This window comes from Lates calcarifer, linkage group LG16_LG22 (assembly GCF_001640805.2).
Source record: "Lates calcarifer isolate ASB-BC8 linkage group LG16_LG22, TLL_Latcal_v3, whole genome shotgun sequence".
NCBI classification, from domain to species: domain Eukaryota; kingdom Metazoa; phylum Chordata; class Actinopteri; family Centropomidae; genus Lates; species Lates calcarifer.
This window is the reverse complement of record NC_066848.1, coordinates 5661820-5681543: the sequence shown is the minus strand read 5'-3', so window position 1 is coordinate 5681543 and position 19724 is coordinate 5661820. Positions and strand designations below refer to the sequence as shown.

Genomic DNA, 19724 nt, shown 5'->3' with positions numbered 1-19724 from the left:
ATGCATGCTGTTTTTTAAATCCTCGAAGAACTGCATGTTAAAACACAGTGTTTCCGACACAGTATACAGTGCCCCTGATATGAAGTAATGCGTGGATTCGGTGATACTGACTGTCCACTGCTGCTATGTGCTTCCTGGAAAGCCCCGCTGATATTAATCTAATGATACGGCTCGTGTTTGTTGTAACAAAGGCCTCTCTGGATAATAAGTGCCTGATTGGCGCTTCTGCCTTAACCATACTATTAACTCTGACTTTTGATTAAGGCTTTGGCCAAAGTGGATTTGGAAAGGGATATGGTGAAAATGCTGATACTGTACTGAATTTGCTTTTCTCTTGTAGAGAGCTCTGGGACTGAGGACTGCCTTGACGGACAGACTGCCTCTATTGCTGAGCTTATCTCCAGCGTGGCTCCATATGGCATTTTTTCTCATTGCTACAGAGGATACAGGGTGAAAAGCCCCGAGCAAGGCTTCCAGTTACCCGCCAAAGAATGCTGGCATGAACATGAAGATTAAAGCTGCCATTTCAACTCAAGTGAAACCGCGCACACTCTAACTGGCACCAGAAGGGACTGTTCCATAATTACATAAATTAGACCAAGTGTGCCCAATGGATATTTGAATTCTCGTCACTTTGCTCTAAATAGTCATGGCAGAGAGGACCTTTAAACAGTTCAAACTATTTTGGCGCGAACAGTGAGACGTTTGGCCAGTGGCCTGGACTGTGTGAGGTAATGGTATTTGCTCCGGGAAATAAGTGTTGGCCAAGCCTATTGCTATGCAAATATATTATAGCATTTAATCTTTCATCTTAAAATGCATCAGTTCACAGTTGTATATTCATGTAGACAGTCACTTACATGCCAGTCTACTATTTCACAGTCAACCCCACATATTTCCAGCTCACACAAAGGTTTTTGTAAGTAAATTCAGCCCTATAAGTCCCTATCCACCTACACAGAATTTGTGATCACACAATGGTTTTACAAAAGCCACATGGTGCCCATATCATATGGGTTGGGCTGCTCATTTGTTGCTTTGTAGAAACTGGCACTTGTCTAGAATTCACAGGTGCTGAGGGACAGTGGGCTAGATTTCCAGTGTGGAATGCATGTTGCGAAAGTGAAATGAGCTTCAATATGAAAACCAAGAGTTCCCATGGGCTGCTAGTTTACTTCGACGATGAGGGATTTTGTGACTTTTTAGAACTTCTCATACTGAATGGTAAACTCAGTCTTCGTTTCTCGATCTTCTGCGCCGAGCCTGCAACCGTCATATCTGACACAGCAGTCAACGACAACCAATGGCACACAGTCACAATAAGGAGAAACTTTAAGAACACAACCCTAATGGTGGACAATGAGATAAAGTGGGTCGAGGTGAAGTCAAAAAGACGGGATATGACTGTTTTCAGCCCTTTGTTTGTTGGTGGAATATCACCGAAATTACGATCTTTGGCGTTACAAATGACATCAACTGCAGTCAAGGATCAGCTGCCTTTCACTGGATGGATAACAGACATAAAGGTCAACAACACGGAGTCTGTAATGATCAACAGTGAAGGGGTCTTAAAAGACCTTTGTGGTACATCCAACATGTGCTTAAATGGAGGAGTCTGTAGTTTAATTAACAACGAACCAACATGTGACTGCTCTCAGACGGGCTTCCAAGGAAAGGACTGCAGTGAAGGTAAGACATCTGGATTGAGTTTAGACCATACAGTCAGTGCAACATGTTCTCTGTAGCCTTTTCAGGCAACATGGACTGAATTTACAAATTCAAATTAAATTACCATCAGTCCTAAAGTAATGCATTCCCTTCCTCTATGTGGCTAAAGCCATATGTTTGTGTTAGTCTGATGATGTGTGCCATTGATCTGCAATACAGCTGTTTGTAATGAGTGAATCTCCTGCAAGGCCTCATTAGCAAAACATACAGGTGTTCTTCATCCCCAAAGGTGTCTTCCATTCTTACCAAATAGATCCATAGGGATTGGTTGACCTTTGAAATATCATCTCCAATGGCTCACCTCAAATGCAGAAGGAGTAATCATCTGCGAGTCAGATGATGTAAACATGAATGATATCATCAACTTCAGACAGTGCAAAAAGCATCCAGTATATTTGTGCAGTTGGTATCAGTAGAGACCCCAAGTATTAAGTGGGTGAGGATTTGTATCAGTTGGATAACAGTGTTGTTATTAATACACTTATATTTTAAGCCCATTAAGCTCCATTAAACACAGAATTATGATCAATCATTATCCTATGATTTTTTAGAAAAAAAACAACTGTAGCATGACTGAGCCACGACTTCCCTCAAAGCTTTGGGTCTACCTGATGTAATTTAATTCTAACAGATAAAAAAGTCAGCAGCGTAATGCAGGAGAATAAAACAGCTAGAGACCCAGCTAATCGATACACAAAGAGAACACAGGGTTCTTTGAGGTAGCAAGAACAGTATCACTCTGTCGTGGTCCAATATTTTGATCATGATATCAAGATCTCTTTTGGTTTTCATCCTTAGCATTGCTTGTATTGAAAATGTATCAGTATTCAGGGTATTCAATGCAGAGCTTCCCACAGGTTGGCAGCTTACTGCTGTGGTGGTGGGGTGGGGGTTGGGGGGTTGTTGTTGGTTGTTGTTGTTGATGGGGGAAGGGTGTGAGTGTTAATGTGTTCTTAAATTTATTTTTCAAGTTTATTCAAATGAAGATGGGCTTTATGGCTCATTTTACCATATACTTTGGGATAATGTTGTCCATATTTAATTTACATTTCATTTCATAAGCTCATGTATCTTTATTCAAGCACATAAATCTTTTATTAACAATAAGCTCATTAGGCCAGGGTTGGACTCACTACTGCAGCATAAGAAATTCCCATCTGATTGCCATTAGTTATTGAGGCAAATATGGAACACCACTAATTAAAATGTCCCCTACAAACTGTGTAGGCTATGTTTTATTTTCTGCTGTATTCAGGTTCTGTTGTCAGGAGGGAGCAGGGGCTCTTTAACCAGCCTCATGCATTGACAGATTGAATGATTGTTGCTGTTGTTCACTAACAGGATTTCAGTGTTGGGCAGCATTAAGTCTTTGTTTATTTAAACTACCCCACATCAGTGAGAAATGGTAGGCTCTATTGCCACACTGCATCAAAGCGCCCTGAATAAATCAAGATCAAAAATTAACTGTGGCAGTAAATATACTTGGACATGCTACCCAAATGGTATTATCGTTCTCTTTTGCTCTTTTCAAATGCAGACTCTGCAGTCCATTATCACAAGCTTTTTCTGTAGTGTTGCCATTATTTATTGCACTGCCTTGCTATGTTAAATTCTGGTTGTTCTGTAAATCACATTTCAGATTTGTGTCAAGAGTTAATTTGACAAAAACTGCCCATCAAACCTCTCTCCATACTGGGCACTGATTTCAAAAGGCTTGCCAGCCTGTCTGATGGTTCACTGTGAGAGTTTGTGAGAGTCAGTTTGCATTTGGCATCAATATTTGATAAAGAGAATACATTACATTTGTTGATTACACATTGGCCATTTTTCTTGTAGAGTTGAAAGTGTATGAGAATGTACAAGAGCCCACTTGGCATTTTTTTCTATGCTCTGAGTTGGGGAGAAAGTAATGCTTATTCCAGTATAGAGGAGTGGAAATCCAAAAAAGACAACTGCCTCAGCCTCTTATGAAGATTCTTAATCTTTTCAGACATTGTAAATCACAATGCATACTCAGTAACTTTATGGCCTTGATAGTCATTAAAGACAAAGCAAACTAGCTTTAAAACTCTATTTATGATCGTGTTGTTCAAGAATACTGGAAAAGGGCTACAACAGACAAATTGAAAAGGATTGATACAGAGAGACATTAAATGTATAAGCGCTGAATACATTTTTGAATTGTAAAGGAAGCATGTAACACCAATTTAAAAGGAAACAAACAAATAATTAAAACTCTTTGATACTGTAATGGAGGAAATTAAGTTGATAAATTATAGGAAGAGATCATAATTTTCAGTGTGGTTAGTGACAGTTTTACAGCAATTAAATGACTAATTGGTTTTATAACTTTTGTGTTAAGATGAACAATGCTAAAGATATTGTCCTAATCACTTCCTATGCAGTAGGTCTATATGCAGAGGAGGTGTAGAGGAGGTCTCACTGCTCTCATAGATAAACCCAAACAAACTCATCAATTTACGGATAAAATAAACCTGGCCTTATTGTTATGAAAACCTGTAAAAGCTTAGATCTGAAACCCTGAACGTTACAATGTTTACCCTCATTTTAACTGTGCTGCAGTGACAGTGACAAAGGAGACACTTTTTCCAGATTTAGGAGCTGTCCTGAATGGAGAGCTCATTTTGCAAGTTGCAAGATGGTGGGAGGAAAAACACTTGATCTGAAGATCTGTATTCACTATTGTACGTCTTATCACTTCTTATATACATCTTGTGTGAATTATCACATTGAATCATGGAAGAGAAACTACAGGTAACTAAATGCAATTCATTAGATCTACTACAATATACAACAGAAGCCTCAAAGACAAACAAGCAATCTGTCAGTAGAGCTGTCTGCTGCTGTCACCCCAGATATCCACAAAGCACACTGTGGGACTGCAACCCCTCTCTCAGTCATGCCCCTGTTCTGTTTTGATGGAACAGCACAAAACATACAAGCAGGCACTCAGTTAGAGTTACACAGCTGACTATTTGCTCCTGTTCATGAGCGTAACAATGAATTTAAAAGGTTTGGGAGTTTTGAGTGGTAGTTTGTTATGTCATCATCTGTATTTGTTGTCCATTTGTTAGCTGATTGATCAGGTTGGGCTTGTCATAGTCAATGTTTTCTAGACTATAAACAGTATTAATTTATTTTTTTGTCCACTTGGGAACAGTACACCAATCTGTAACATATCACTGACATACAAATTTATCATATAAAGTTGTTTTGGTAAACAGGTTGCCTAATTATACATTCAACTCCTTAGGGGACATTTAGCTTTTTAGCTACTAAATGCGTCACTCTGTTCACCAGCTACTTGCCAACTTTGTCTGCCATTTGGACAGGTATTGTACAGTCTGTTCATCATAGCTTTTTCATGAGAAATAGTAAAACCAAAACAATGAGAAACAATGAGCTGCTATAAAACCCCACAGACCTGCAGGGATTTCAGAGTGAGGTGATAACTGTCTGTTAGTTTGTCACTATGAGGGGTCCCTCTCACATTACGCATAGTCATTTGATCCACTGGTAATAAAATATAAAAAACAAATATTGATTTGTGCAGCTTTAAATCTAAGTAAGATTACAGGACAAAGAATTCACAAAAGCTGTGTAAAACACAAAGGGATCCTGCAAGTGCAAAAATATACTTAGATACATTAAGAACAGAGAGCGAGATCAGTTTAAACACAAAATTGGGAATGTTTGGCTTTGGTGTATCACATCCTTGTGTTTATGTGCCTGTAACAAAGCGAGGATAAAGCAGCAAACCTGTTTACCTTGCCTTGCCTCCCAAATCTAAATAGCAAAAAAAGAGCAACTGCTTTGAGTTAACAGTGAGAGTTCTTGACACCTGTCGTTTTTTTTTTTTTTTTTTTTTTTTAGCTTAATCAGTATTAGACTTTTAGTCCATGTTGAATTCTTGACATCAGTTATATTTTATGTTTATGTCAGTCGTGTTTTTAGCAATGCATATTTGACACCTGACCATATAAATCCTGGTAATACTACCTGCAGTGAGAAAAGACTGGTAGCTCTTTCTAGCTCATTTTAGCATGGTATTAACATTGCAAGATGTAGAAACTCAATTCCCAGCAGAGCCATCCATGCTGAAATTGTATGAACTCATGGTACCTTAAGTCACTTTGGATGAAAACATCCACCAAATTGTACCTTTGCCAGCTAATTCAGTATTCTAGCAAGTACAGAGATTTTCTTCCACCCCAAGCTAATGTAGTATTGCTGCTTACTTTCTCACCACCCTGAGCTGAATGGAGGAGGCAAGCAACAAAAACAACTGCTGCAAATGTCTGTGCATGGAAAATTTTATCAGACAATAATTTAAAATAGTCATTAAAGCTAACGTCCTAGCTTGGAGTATTGTCAAATAAATGCTCTTATCCCAGTCAGAATCAGAATCTGTATTCAGCAGTAGAAAAAAAAAAATAATTGTAGAAGTGTAGTAATACAAATCTGCCCTCTCATAAGTTTACCTAAAAGCCCATACACTGATTCAACAGTGAAGTACATTGAAGTTTAAAATGTACCTTTCCATTAAATCATTTAAAAGCTGTTGTGTTACTTTGATCAGATGAAAGGATTACAGGATTTGCCACAAGACCTGTCAACTCGCCTCTATCCAACCACAAGCTCGCACATTGCCTGACCTCACACACACACACACACATATACACAGACACACACACACACATAGACACACACATAAATCCTTTTGATCGGTTAAAACAATTATTTAAATGCACTGTTCTATGGCCAGTAAGTTCCCAGAATCTGTCCTCTTGTTTCTCATTAGAGAAATAACATAGATGCATTGCACTGCTCTGTATTTTATCCTGATAAAAATGGAATGATGTTGTTTATTTCATTGTACATTAGCCAAACATAAATCAGTCCAGGTAAAAAAAAAAAAAAAAAGTAGGGCAGACCTCACTAAGACTGTACAACATGTTATTTTTCATTTTGTATATGATGTAATTCACAGGATAACTCATATTGACTGGATGTACAGTAAATAACTGTCATTGCTTAGCATTTTGATTTAGAGTGAAGCTTCTATACGTCCTTGTAAAGATGTAGTAAGAATTCCCGGAAACTAACGTCACTCATTGTAGGACAGGCAGTCAGATAACTTAAGCCACTCGATTAAACTGCTAATGCATGATGACAGGGTACCAAGAATGACTATTGCCTATTATTAAGTGAAGGTATTGAATGTCACACCTATTGAACACATTTGAATCATAATCATCAGCTGGCTTCATTGATGTGGAAATTTTAAATAACTGAGCAGAACAACGACATGCTGGCGCCTGCTTTGTTACATAAGGAATAGTGCAACAGAGGTTTTTGACCATGCCCTGGGCTTTGTTTATATTTTTCCACAGCAGATTTGTTTCTGAATTACTGGTATTTTAGGTTTCAGCATGATGAATGAGAAGTCAATTTCCCAATTTGAGGAAACTTTCCTGAATCTTTCCCCACAGATAATAGTTTGAACCTTACCTTACAGTGTCACTTCTATGTATAACTTCTGAAAAATATGTTTAGGTGACTGATGTTTACATACTGAATTTTACTTACGACATAAAAACATGATTTTTTAAATGTTACTGTATGTGTCATTGTTTTTCATGACACTTGTTCCATGACTGGATCTGTTCTGATTTTTAATCAGTGGCAATGAGACTGCCGAGTAAAATGTTCTGCCAGTAGAATTTGACACGTGATGACTTTGGCAACTTCTAATTACATTTGAGGTACTGTTTTACATTATCTGTCACTATAACATCACTTGGTATATGGAGGAGGAGAAGGAGGCGTGAAATGTCATAATGCAAATTGAATACTAGGAATGGACTGAGTTTTTTTTTTTTCACAGTAGCGTACAGCCTACATTTTCATCAGTAAGATAGTAATCTCTCTCTCTCTAGCATCTGATCTGGTGATTATTTATTTGCAGATGAAGATTAAGATGAGATAAGATCAAATAATCCTTTATTAGTCCCACAATGGTGGAAATTAACAAAGATTTTAGGTGTTTATATATATATTTTAGGTATAGCTAGATTGAATTAGTGAAGCTTCTTTGTGTAAAAAGGTCAGAATTTAGCAAGTTAACTCAGTGCTAACAAGAAATTCTTGCTCAGTGTACTAGAACAGTTTGTGGCTGTTACTGCAGTCTTAATGTAATTTTTTGCTACTTTGCTTCACCGCATTGCGTTGGTGAAGACATCTGTCCCTTTTCGCTCTGTTTTTTGTCTCCACCATTCACTTTGTTCACCAGCTAGTCAAAATCTTAGTCTGTCTGTGGTTTGGTGGTGAGCAGGTAGTTTACAGTGGGTTAATCAGAGCTGTTTAAATGAACAGCTGAATGCAGTATCTAGAAATGAAGTTGATACATTAACAAACCCAAAAATCAAAACAATGACCTGAAGGATGCTAAAAGGCTCCGTAGAGCTGAGGAGAACTGCAGAATTTGATGCACCGATTAGTCTAGCTTTAAGTTTGGCTACATACTTACAGACCGAGAGCGAGATCAGTTTAAACAGACAGACTGACCTTCTGGTGTACATAGAGGGGAGGAACTTTCTCAATACACTAAGTCAATAATTTCCCTGTCAGTGTAACCACAAATAGAAAATGTACAGTTCATTTAGTGAGTTGAGGAAGTAGCTTGTGTTTGACATAAAAAAAAATCAAAAGCAAGACTGTCATTTATAAATGATTTATATGGCTGACTCCATGTGAATGGCATATATGATTTTTGATCACATGGTTTTATGAATTCATCCTCATGTTTACATTCATGAATTAAACTGCTTTGAGAAACAGTGTGTAGGCAGATGAATTCTTAATTGGAATGAGCGCTCCCTTTCAGGCATGTCTGTCATTGTATGAGTACAGACCACGTGACTTCACTGTATCTCTGAAAGTGTCACTCTGTCTAGAAGCCTCCTGCAGCTTCATTCAGACAAAAGCAGATTAACAGTATACTGCTGTCTCTGAGTCCAAAGACAGATATTGGGATCAAAAGATTAGAGGGATTTTCCCGGAGGATTTTTGCCTTGTTTAAATACAACTGCTCCCGACTGTCAAAGGGTGTTTGTGAAATTCTTTGACACCAAACTCCTCCTTTAACGGGATTCGTCCCACAGCACAAATAAACACATCGGAATATACCATGGCACACACATGCACATATACGCTTGAATTAAACTAGGCTATACAGTATGTCTCTTACTGGAGCATGTTAAGCTGACATATGGTGCTTACAGTATATCATAAGATGCGTAATTCATTGATTGAATGCTGTTATTTCTTAACCACTGCCATGTATGTATGGCAATCATGGCTTTAAACTAATTTTTCTTCTTTGTTTGTTTTTCAATTTGCATTCTTTGCTGTCATTTCCCTGTGCAATCTGAATGGTTTGATCTTCCCTAAACTGATACAGAATAAAGAAAGCTGTTTCGAGGCCAAAAAATTTGCTTCTTTAAATTCCAGGCTGTAGATGATATTTTTGCTTTGAACATAAGTTGCCTTTGATGCTGCTGGTTGGGTGTCATCCTCCATGAGAGTTGTCTGAAGTACTAAAAACAAGTCAAAAGTGCACTGCCTTAATTTGAAAGCTGTCATACTAATGATAGAGCAAAGAATCAGATCAGTTTTCAGGAACAGTTTTCATGACTTTGAAACCCTTTGTGACTGTAACAGCACTGATAAACCTTACTTGACAACAGTGTATTGTAGGTTATGTGCCACATTTCGAGGCTTTTCTACTTAAAGCACGTGTAGGAGACTGCTCCCTCTTTCCATATCCATATCTTTACCCTTAATATAGATGGTGAATTCTATAATAAGATGACTAACAGTACTGCAGTCAATGCAGATTTCACTGGCACTAATCATTGGCTGCATGTCCATCAGGGGATCCTTTTTTAATAGCTCTGTCTTCTTGTCATTTAGAATGGAAAAGGATGTAGTTTAATGTCAACAGTACTTAGAGCTTAGCTGTATTTAATGCTCACTGTGCTTTATTAATACTTTTTTTTTAAAAACTTGAGCTGAAGAGCTGCTCTTCAGATAGGGATTTGTCACATGTCAACAGTGGGAGCTACAACTACAGTTTCCTTAAGCAACTACTGAGCATGTTTAGCCAGAAAAAGTGCTTGGTGAACATTGGTGTATATTGCTCAAACATGAAGCTGTGAGACTTTTTATAACAAGTTACAAATAAGCTGAGCCCATACTCACAAACTTGCAGTTTACACTGATTTCTTAATTCCTCTGCAAGCCTGTGTTTAACAGCTCCTGCATCGCAAAAAAAAGATTTACTCCACATCTGTAATACTATCCTAGATATTGTCAATCCTGGGATTAAGGTTATTAGAGCTACTATATAAGCTGGTCTGATTATCCCGTTGGATCATTCTAACCCACAAGATGTAAAAGAATGGAGAGGTCTTCAGCACATCTGCTCCCACAATCCTCTCTGCTTGGTCTGTCTCCTTGGAAATATCTGGATTGGAATATATCGTCCACACGCCATCTGTCCCGAGAACCTCAGAGTAGCTGTATAATAAGATTAATTAAATCACTAACACTAGGACTGTTCAAGTATATTTAATTAGTCAAATTAAAAGCTATATTTTTTATCAGTGTCTGTATGACCACCATTGTCCCATTCTCATGAGAAAAAAACAAAGAAAATATTAATTTTTAAAAAAGTTACATTTTGGGAAATACTAACAGATAGCCTTAAGGCAGACCCAGGCTATCTGTTTCCCAGAGTATCCAGCGCTTGTTCTCTGCTAGGTAACTATGAGTTGACTGTAGCTGTATTTTCAACAGACAGACATGAGAGATGGCATTGATCTTCTCATCTTATTCTCAGTCAGAAAGCAAATAAGAGTATTTACAAAAATGCTGAACTACTCCTTTAATTAATGTGCGAGCAGTATTCAGACAGACAAACCACCAATCTCCACATGCAACAAACTAGCCAAGAAGTAGATTTTACCAACTTAGTTTAGTAAAATGACAGTGTACATTCTGCAAGAAAGTGGAACTCTACTATTGGACACGGTCCCATTTTGAGGAATCCAGTGTCAGAGGGGTGCTCTCATAAAAAAGTGATATGAAGAGCGTATTGTTCTAGAAGCCTACATGTGGCACCTTTGACTGTCTCAGCTGGAGAATAGAAATTGTGCACTATAGCCACAGCTGTGGGAGCTATCAATTTCCATGAGAGTGGCTGGTCACTCAGCCTTCTCTCTGTTGTTGAGGAGGATAATGAGGGAGATGGTGAGCTGTGTAATGCCACTAACACTCCCCTGTTAGATAGATGCATTGGGTTTAGGCTGTGGTACTAAGAGATGAGCCCTCACTTATATTCATTACTCTTGATTTGGTCCAAATTGTAATTTAACAACAAATCGATCCTCTGGTAGCTCTGACCTTTGCTGCGAGGCTTTTACATTTTCCCTTAAAGCGCCTCTGCGACAAGGGATTTTAGAGCAGCTTTCTTGCTCGTATTTTTCAATTCTGCAACTGTCTAATGGGCTGGCAGTGGATTCAGTGCCTTCTATTCCTCTTTGTTATTGCATGTATGATGATGACATTAGGACTCCTTGATTAATAATGCTGTAGAAAAAGGAAAAGTTAAACAAAGGTTCTTATTTTATCTGATGCATTTTAGAAATTTTAGATAGGGAGTTGTATGTGTTTTTGTTAGAGGAGACCATGTGGAGAATGCACTAGTTTTGCACAAAAAATGTAAAGGGGTGCTTTGCCAATTTTGTGAAGTTCAGTTTACTTGTCAAAAGGAGTACTAAAGAGACAATTGAACTGTATTGTCAAAATGCTGTTTATTAGTAAAATAGTAGCAGGAGCAGGAGCCAGTCTTAATCATTTATCAATTGTAAATCACAAACTGAAGCTCCAGAATGAAATGTTAACAGCAGTGCACATTGGCAAAGACAGAACCATTTTGTACAGTTTACTGACATCACATTGCATAATGTGTCTTAAACATTTTCCGTCACTTACCTCTTACTGTCATTCACAGCTGTCAACCTGCAAAGTGCTCTGCAGCATCTTTAAGGGGATATTCACACATAATTTGAGCACACATAACTTGGGCTTTGAGTTTCAGCTTTCCCACAATGAAACTTAGTGGTAGCTGACCCACTTTTTCAAAGCAATGCTGGCATGATAAACTGCTTCAGTTTGAGGCTATTTAAAATGGAATTGAACTGCTTTCATTAGGAAGTGTCAGTTGCTTAATAATTCATATTATTGAACATTATTTAATATATTACTTTTTTCATTTAATTACAGTGATAATACATTTTACATATTATATAACATGCCCTTATTCAAGTGAGTCTCACCTCTAACTGACCAGTCTACCAAATAGGTGTAATGCTGTGAGGGAAAAAAAATTCCCTGAGTAATGACTGCATGAAACAGATTCAGAAAATGAACACACATGCATTTTTTTTTGGTGTAAAACTTGTTTTTTGAAAGTTTAAGGTAAAGTCTGACTTTTAGATTTTCATTCATTAAATACACAACTTTCTAAGAGAGAATGGGGCCATTTGTTTAAGTGCTGCTACATTACACACACAATTAGGTTCTCTTAGAACGTGCTGCAGAAATAATTTCTGCAATTTCTGTAAGGCGGCTATGCTTAGACATAGTCTTTGAGTAAAGAATTTTTGGGGAACAGCTATCTTGTTACCTTATTTGAGTTGGGATGCATTTTGACAAAATAGACATCATTTAAATGCACAAAACTTGATGATTCTATCTGTGATTAAAAGGATAAGTAAATTTAGTTCATAATCATTTACATTCATTTTGACTTCATGATAGTTAACAATGAAGAATTTCCTTTCAGAAGAGACCAGAATAATGACCGTAATCTAACAGATTCAAAGGCAGTAACCATTTAATTTTAGGGTGCATTACTATCAAGCTTCTTCACACATCTTGAATTCAAAATTTATTTAATTTACAATAAATCCAGCTGAAACAAGGCAATAAAAGAGACAGAAGAAATCCCAACAAACCTAAAGCACTGCAGTGCTGACGGACACTGTTGTGTCTAGTGAATGTGACACATGTTGCTTTATGTGAAATGTAGTGTCACCCACAACCCTCCCTGCTCTTGCCATGTCTCTTTAGCCAACTGCTTTCAGACAAACAGCAGGACAGACATGGATGTCTTAATGACATTTTGTCGAGCTGGCTGATGTACAGCCAGCACAATGTGTAATAGTGGATTGAGCTTGGCTAACTTGGCTTTTCTACAGACTGTCACTTTGGATCAGTTATCACAGTTTTGAGCTCACAGTCAGAGGGTCAAGGTTATATTGAGGTGTCAGATTCATGTCTGCAGGAGGCAAATCCAACAGAAAAGAATTTTTTTTAATTTTTTTTTTTATTTACCATCCTTTGCCTTTTTTTGTTGCACTCCAGATGTTCCATTCAGTGAGGCATCAACTTTAATAGTAAAGTAATTATTTTCCATGAGCCATACACCATGTGCATGATCAACAGCACAGGACCATCAGAGATGCAGATCATCTGATAGTTGAGTGCATTTTGGTGTAGTGTTACCGGCACAATAGCACTGGGATCACTTTGTCAAGGGGATTAAATGGATTTACGTCTCTGGATTAGGATGTAACCAGCTGGGTACATTTGTGAAGGAAAGTGTGTGTGTGTGTGTGTGTGTGTGTGTGCGCGCGCGCGCGTGTGTGTATGATAGGGGGCTTGTTTTAATGGTCCCTGTCAGGTAATACTGCTGTTAGAGGAAAGCTTCTTTTCTTTAAAACACCACCAAATTAAACCTTGTTTATTGTGTCAATTGCTGAAGTTTGATTCAAAAGAATTACCTGTACTTATTAGACACAATTTGCATAAATTGCTGTAGTATAATCCTTTCATCCAATTCATTCAAATTATCTGAACACTTACATTGTGTTTATGTATCACATTCAGAAATTTGCTGTTCATAATTATGTCTGTTTCCTTCATGTTGTGGTTTAAATTGTGAGTAGATTTCTGTGAAAATAATGTGCTCAGATCAGATTTAATATAATGGTACTGTGTACTGCATGCTCCCCGAACTTTAAATAATAGGATAAATCTAAACCTGTTTTTAATTTAGTTTTCACCAATATCTTCAATCTTTAGAGGAAGGGAATCACTAAATACAACATTAATTGTATAATAACTTTAAAACAAATCTAAAACAAACCATTAAAGTAGTGCTCTTAAAGGGACCACTAGCTGAGGTGAAATGCAGTGGGAGAAATTATTAGTTATTGTGGCAAAATGTGTAAGTCAGCATCAGTCTTTGGGGTCTTGACATCAGCAAATGGTCTTGATTCTTTTTATGTTTCTCTTCTCATGTGGTCACTGCAACTGCCAGCTTCATGCCTGCTTTGTCAGAATGCTTTTTCAGCAGCGTGCTTCTCATCATCAAGCTAATGTTTTGTGAACAAAGTGCACTTTTAATTTCTGTCACAATAAAATCTCATTTATCTTGATGTCCAATCTATCCAAAATTAGGAAATGCGATGCACTTGATATATAAAGTTGCAAATAAATAAATAAATAAATAAATAAAGCCTTGGATAAATGAGGCACTATTTTAATTGATAATAGTACTTGGGAACACAACAACTCACAAAATGTATGTAAACCAAATTTTACACAAAATTTAATTAAATTGATCATGGGATGTTAACTGAAGCAGAGAACTGTTTAATTGTGCTGCAATTTGTTCACAAAATGATGCTTTGGATTGGTGTTTGTGCATGGTGTCTGATTTGGAAGGGGAACCTGTGGTGATGGTAAGTTTTGGGTCAAAAAATCGCTTGAATCTGGGCAAGAAACCATTTTAAAGAGGTAGGAGTTTATTTTGCAGTGGGAATTGGGCGTTTGTGCCAATCTGGCTGCATGGTTACAATATCTGGATTGACAGGACCATTTTTTTTGTTGTACAAATATTTATTAGACATTGCATGCATGATTTCAGTTCATGATTGATTTCTTGAAAAAAGAATAACATTGTAATATCATCAAATTCAGTTTTTTCTGTTTTCATTTTATACCATTTTTTGTAATTGTGCTATTATGATTTTAGATACTTAAATATTAAATCTGGAACCAGTTTCCAGAGAACTCATAAGGACTTAATGATGAATAGAACTGTTGACTGACCTTTTTTATTGTTCTTTTTATAGGCAGTCTATGGGCCCTTACACACTCTCATGTCATTGGTTTTGCATGTTTCCAGTCACATCATTTTGTCAGACTAATTTATTTACCCACTGGCAGCATGATGTTTACCTCACCTGTTTGCTATGACATTACCAACATGTAATTCTTCTCTCAGTCTCCTTTGTTCAAGGCGACAGATTTTACATGGCACTTTTCTCACCTCCACAAACCTCACTTTGATTGCCAAAATTAATGTTAAGGCAATTTCATTTGGGAAGCAATCTCCTTTTACATTGCCAATATGTGCTCACTGGTCATTGCTTTCAGTACTGTGACCAAATCACCTGAATAGAGTTCCAGTAACACAAGACCCCACTGCCCATTCTGAAACCTTAGAGCCATTGCTTTACCACAGGCAACTCTATTTATTTAAGTTATTTTCTCTTTCAGCGCATTTCATCACATGTGGTGTAGAGCAGCTTTTTATTAAAGGGGGAAAAAGAAACAAAAAACACTGCACACAGATTCCATTGAGTCTGCTGAATTAAATAGCTGTTGATACCACAGTTACAGTCCATCATGTTTTTGAAAAAAAAAAAAAAAAAAAAAAAAAAAGGACAAATAGATTTAACGATGAGCTGGCTTCAAGCCCCAAGATGTGCTTTTCATCCCCTCAGCATCTTATGCTTGTGATCAATACTGGTTCTTTAATCATTTAAAGGTGATGCCAGTTTTTTTTTTTTTTTTTTTTTTTGATTTGTTTGAAAGAATATAATTCTTCAAGGTTATATCAAATATTCAGAAAGGCTCATTCAGTTACAACTCTGTCCTGTATTCCAGGTCAGTGTATGAGCAAAAAGGGGGAGAACAAAATATAGACCTATGCATAAAGCAGCCTTTCCTCTGCAGGGGTAACAATAGGTCACTTGCATGTAATGTATAATGCCTTGCATGGTAACGACATGCAATGGCCAGTACTAGTCTGCATGCTGCTTAATGAATGTCTTCCTCTCTTTCTCTTTGCCTGTCCGTGCTTCCAGAAGACAACTATTCTGAAGGTGGGTATATCACTGTAATTCTTGGTTTCCATTCTTGCTAAAATTTGTATGCCTACACATTGTCATGGCTGAGGCTCTTCAAATAAATGTAAGCCAATGTTTCATAATGGTTATGGTATTAAAATAACTGGAGTGGTAAGTCTGATTAATGTGGTTTTCATTGTTGCTTTTATTTATTGTTTTGTTATATCGGGCATTTAATTCATTTTCTAAAAATGCTGCAGCTGTCACAGTCAAAAAACTAAGCCAATGAAAATCAATTTAAATTTGAAACCTGAATAAAGGTTTCTCTGGCATTTAAAGTGAGTAATATATTGTATTGAAATTGTAAAAACATGGGAGATTGTATCTTTTTTTCACAGAGGAAGACATTGCACAGCTCACTGTGATTTTTTTTCTGTGTGTGTTCCAATTTCTGATGAATAAGGTTGGAGTTTTCTAGCTCTAAACTACTCAATAGTACTTTGTGTAGCCTCTGAGTACCTGCTGGTTTTCTAAGCTACTAACTCTGAATGCTTTCATCTCAGGTGTAAATTCAGTGCTTAGTTTAATTACCTTAATAACAAAGAACCCTGAGAGCAACACTGGAACCAGGCTGAGCTGTTTACTTTACATTAGCAAATCAATCAAGAAGAAAGTTTAAAAAAAAAGTGAAAAATCATCTTGAAAAGTTCAGTAGAGAAATACTATAATTGAGGTATTGTTAATACAGACTAATGATAATGAAATAATCTAAAATGTCAAGCTCACTTATCTTGTATTCAGATTTCAGATTGAATTATTGTTAATTTGTAGTTGAAATTACCCTTTTTTAATAGCAAGCTAATGACAATGTACACTCTAGCAGAAAGAAATGCTTTCTAATAGAAAGCACCAGACTTAACTAGTTTGAGGGTAACATTGAGCCCCTTCCTATAATACCTAGCTTTCATTATCAGGCAGCAAGCTAACCGGTAGATTCATTATTAACAAACAAATATCCGCATTTTCAGCTTTCAGGTTCTGTTGAAAGAGTTGGAGTTAAATTGCTACATTAAAAACATGTCACCTGAATGCCAGAAGAACTATGGAGAGCAAATTGATCCACTAACCCAAACAAAGCAGTTAGTTCTGTGCCTAGAGCCTAGTGTTCATTGTTAATATATATTGGTTAACTGTGTCAATAAAATTAATGTATTACAATTAAAATTTGTCTCTTAAAATGCCTCAAAATGGTATGGTGACCAGACCATGTCCAATCATCTTCCCTTTTTTCTGTATGACTCAAATGTTCACTTTACTGTTGTTGTTGAAGGTCAAGGTAAAACAGTCTTCAGCTCTGTCTGTGTATAGGGATTGCTATGTCATTGGTATGTGGGATGATAGTCTGCGTACTCCTCATCTTAGAGAAAAACAGGTCAACCTGAATTTAGATTTCTGAATGATGTCTAGTAAGTGGCTGATGATGCATTGCAACCTGCTTTGGTTGACTGAATGCTCATCACACTAACCCTGTCTGTGCATCCTCCTATTTCTTTCCGTCCCAGTTTTCCCTTATCCCGATGCTCCTTAAGTAACACAGACATCTGCTGTGAAAGAGATGCCTGCATGTCAGTGTCACACAGCTTCCCATGATCCCTTGTTCTCTGCTGACTGTGCTCTTGTTTTCCTTTAAGGTCCGGCACACCTGATGATGGGCGACCAAGGTATGAGCTCTGTTCCTTTATCCTGTCATCCCTCCATTGTCCCTCCTGCTCCCATTGTGCCAAGAAATGTGTGTGCCTCTAACTCTTCTGTAATGCTCAGGCTTGAAGCTTCAGATATGGGCTGTCATTTCACTTATTTTGAATGACCTAGTTGATTTTCATTCTCCCAGTGACTTTTTTTTCTATATGAGCCCTTTTTCAAGCTCATTTGGCTTTCTACTCCCCACTCTGCTGGGTAGCTGCATCATTTCTCTCCATATTTTCTTTGTTTCATTTTAATTATTAACATCTACTGTACATTCCAATGTTTTATGATGATGTGGTTCAAGTAAAGGGACATTTGCATTAGCATTATTAGGACATAATGCATGGTGGTGGAAAATGGCTTACTGAATTTTTAAGCTAATCCTCATCTGTCCTGACTGCTGTAATGCATGTTGCACAGACAGTCTGTCTATTCTATCTTCATCTTTCCATTTCTGTGGCCAATGCATATCCTTGTCATGCAGCAGAGAAAGGATGTGAAATATTGTTCCTCTTTTTCCATTTTCATTTGCTAGTCCCCTTTGCTGTCACACATTCCCTCTCTTATATTTACACATATATGTAGCCATCAAGCCTCTTTCTCCTCTCCTCTGTCCTTTTCCAACTTGACCATGACACTTATGGGTGTCTCCTCTCCTTTTGTTCTCCCTTTTTGTCTGGAATCTGCTTTCTTCATGGAACATTTCATCAAATCTCATAGGTAAAAGTAAAGGTACTACCCTTTTAATTCTCTGAATTCATTAAACTATGACAGCAGTGTTTGTGGCATTATATACTCATACTAAATGAAGTATATAAAGTCACTGGCATTTTTAAAATTGCTTTCTCAACTATTAATGAAAGCTTTTCAAGGTAGGTGCTGCTTTCGCTTTGCGTTCACCCGTTTCAGTTGTGCCACCTATTTCTTTTCTGCTTGATGCATGGGAATTATAAATTAGACTCATATGAGCATATGCACACAATAGTTGCTGTCCTAGTTCCAGCACACCACCACCACCCAGGGGTAACTACACTCTTTTTGTTCAAATAATGGGTTTGGGGGTGCGGGTGAGGCTTGATCATAGTGTTGTGGGCCTCCCATCCTGGCTGTGATCCTCACCTCTTCTCCCTGTGGGGTAAGTGGACTTCTGATCTTTCCCATTTGACTCTCCTCCTCAGGGCAGAGAGGGGAAGCTTGGCATGTAAGGTCCCTACTGAGCATTCAAGGTAAAACTTTGATTCTTTCAAGTTGGTTACTGAATTAAAGCCAAATTTAGCAAGTCGTCATTAGCTTACTGAAGTGTGGGTAACTTGAATGTCACTGTGTGTGCTTTACTAATTGGAAAATGACACGAAATCAAACGGTACACCTTCAAATTTTGAAAGTACTGATTAACACTATGACATTCAAGCGTTCCACTTGCATTCTGAAAAATGTTTTTCCTTGATTCTGCTCTTGTTGTTGCTTTGACATTTACTATGTAATTAGTTCTGGTTTCACAAACTCTTATAAGCAGTTTTAGTACATTTCTATTTCGTTACACCAGAAGAAAAAAATGTAAAAAATTATATATATATATATATAATATATATATATATATATATATATATATATATATATATAGTATGTTATATTAAATGCTATCTTTTATCATATACTTGTCAAGCATCATCTGAACAGGTAAGTCTTTAAACTGCCCTGTGAATGTACAGTGTGAGGTTTTACTTTATGCTGTGTGACAAGGGATCATAGCTATTGTAATGTCAGATGTTCTGCTGCTAGAAGTCTAAGCTGTAGTGATATATATATATATGAATAACATCCATATCCACACACACACACACACACACATACCCATAACAAAATGCTGAGATTGATATTTCCAACTCCTAAGGTAAGTGTGATTTCCATTTTCAGTACACATATACTTGACATAATTTGAATTAGAAAATTACCATGGTTAGT

General features: G+C 37.2%; 1 protein-coding gene across 1 annotated transcript in view; it reads left to right on the top strand.

Annotated features, from left to right (window-relative positions):
* LOC108894527 (neurexin-1a) overlaps positions 1–19724 on the top strand; it is a 233873-nt gene that overhangs the window by 1398 nt on the left and 212751 nt on the right. Inside the window, 4 exon segments of the mRNA XM_051076550.1 lie at positions 341–1689; positions 16032–16049; positions 17705–17734; positions 18938–18985. Of these exon segments, the coding sequence (XP_050932507.1) occupies positions 978–1689; positions 16032–16049; positions 17705–17734; positions 18938–18985 (808 nt within the window). The 5' untranslated portion in view covers positions 341–977.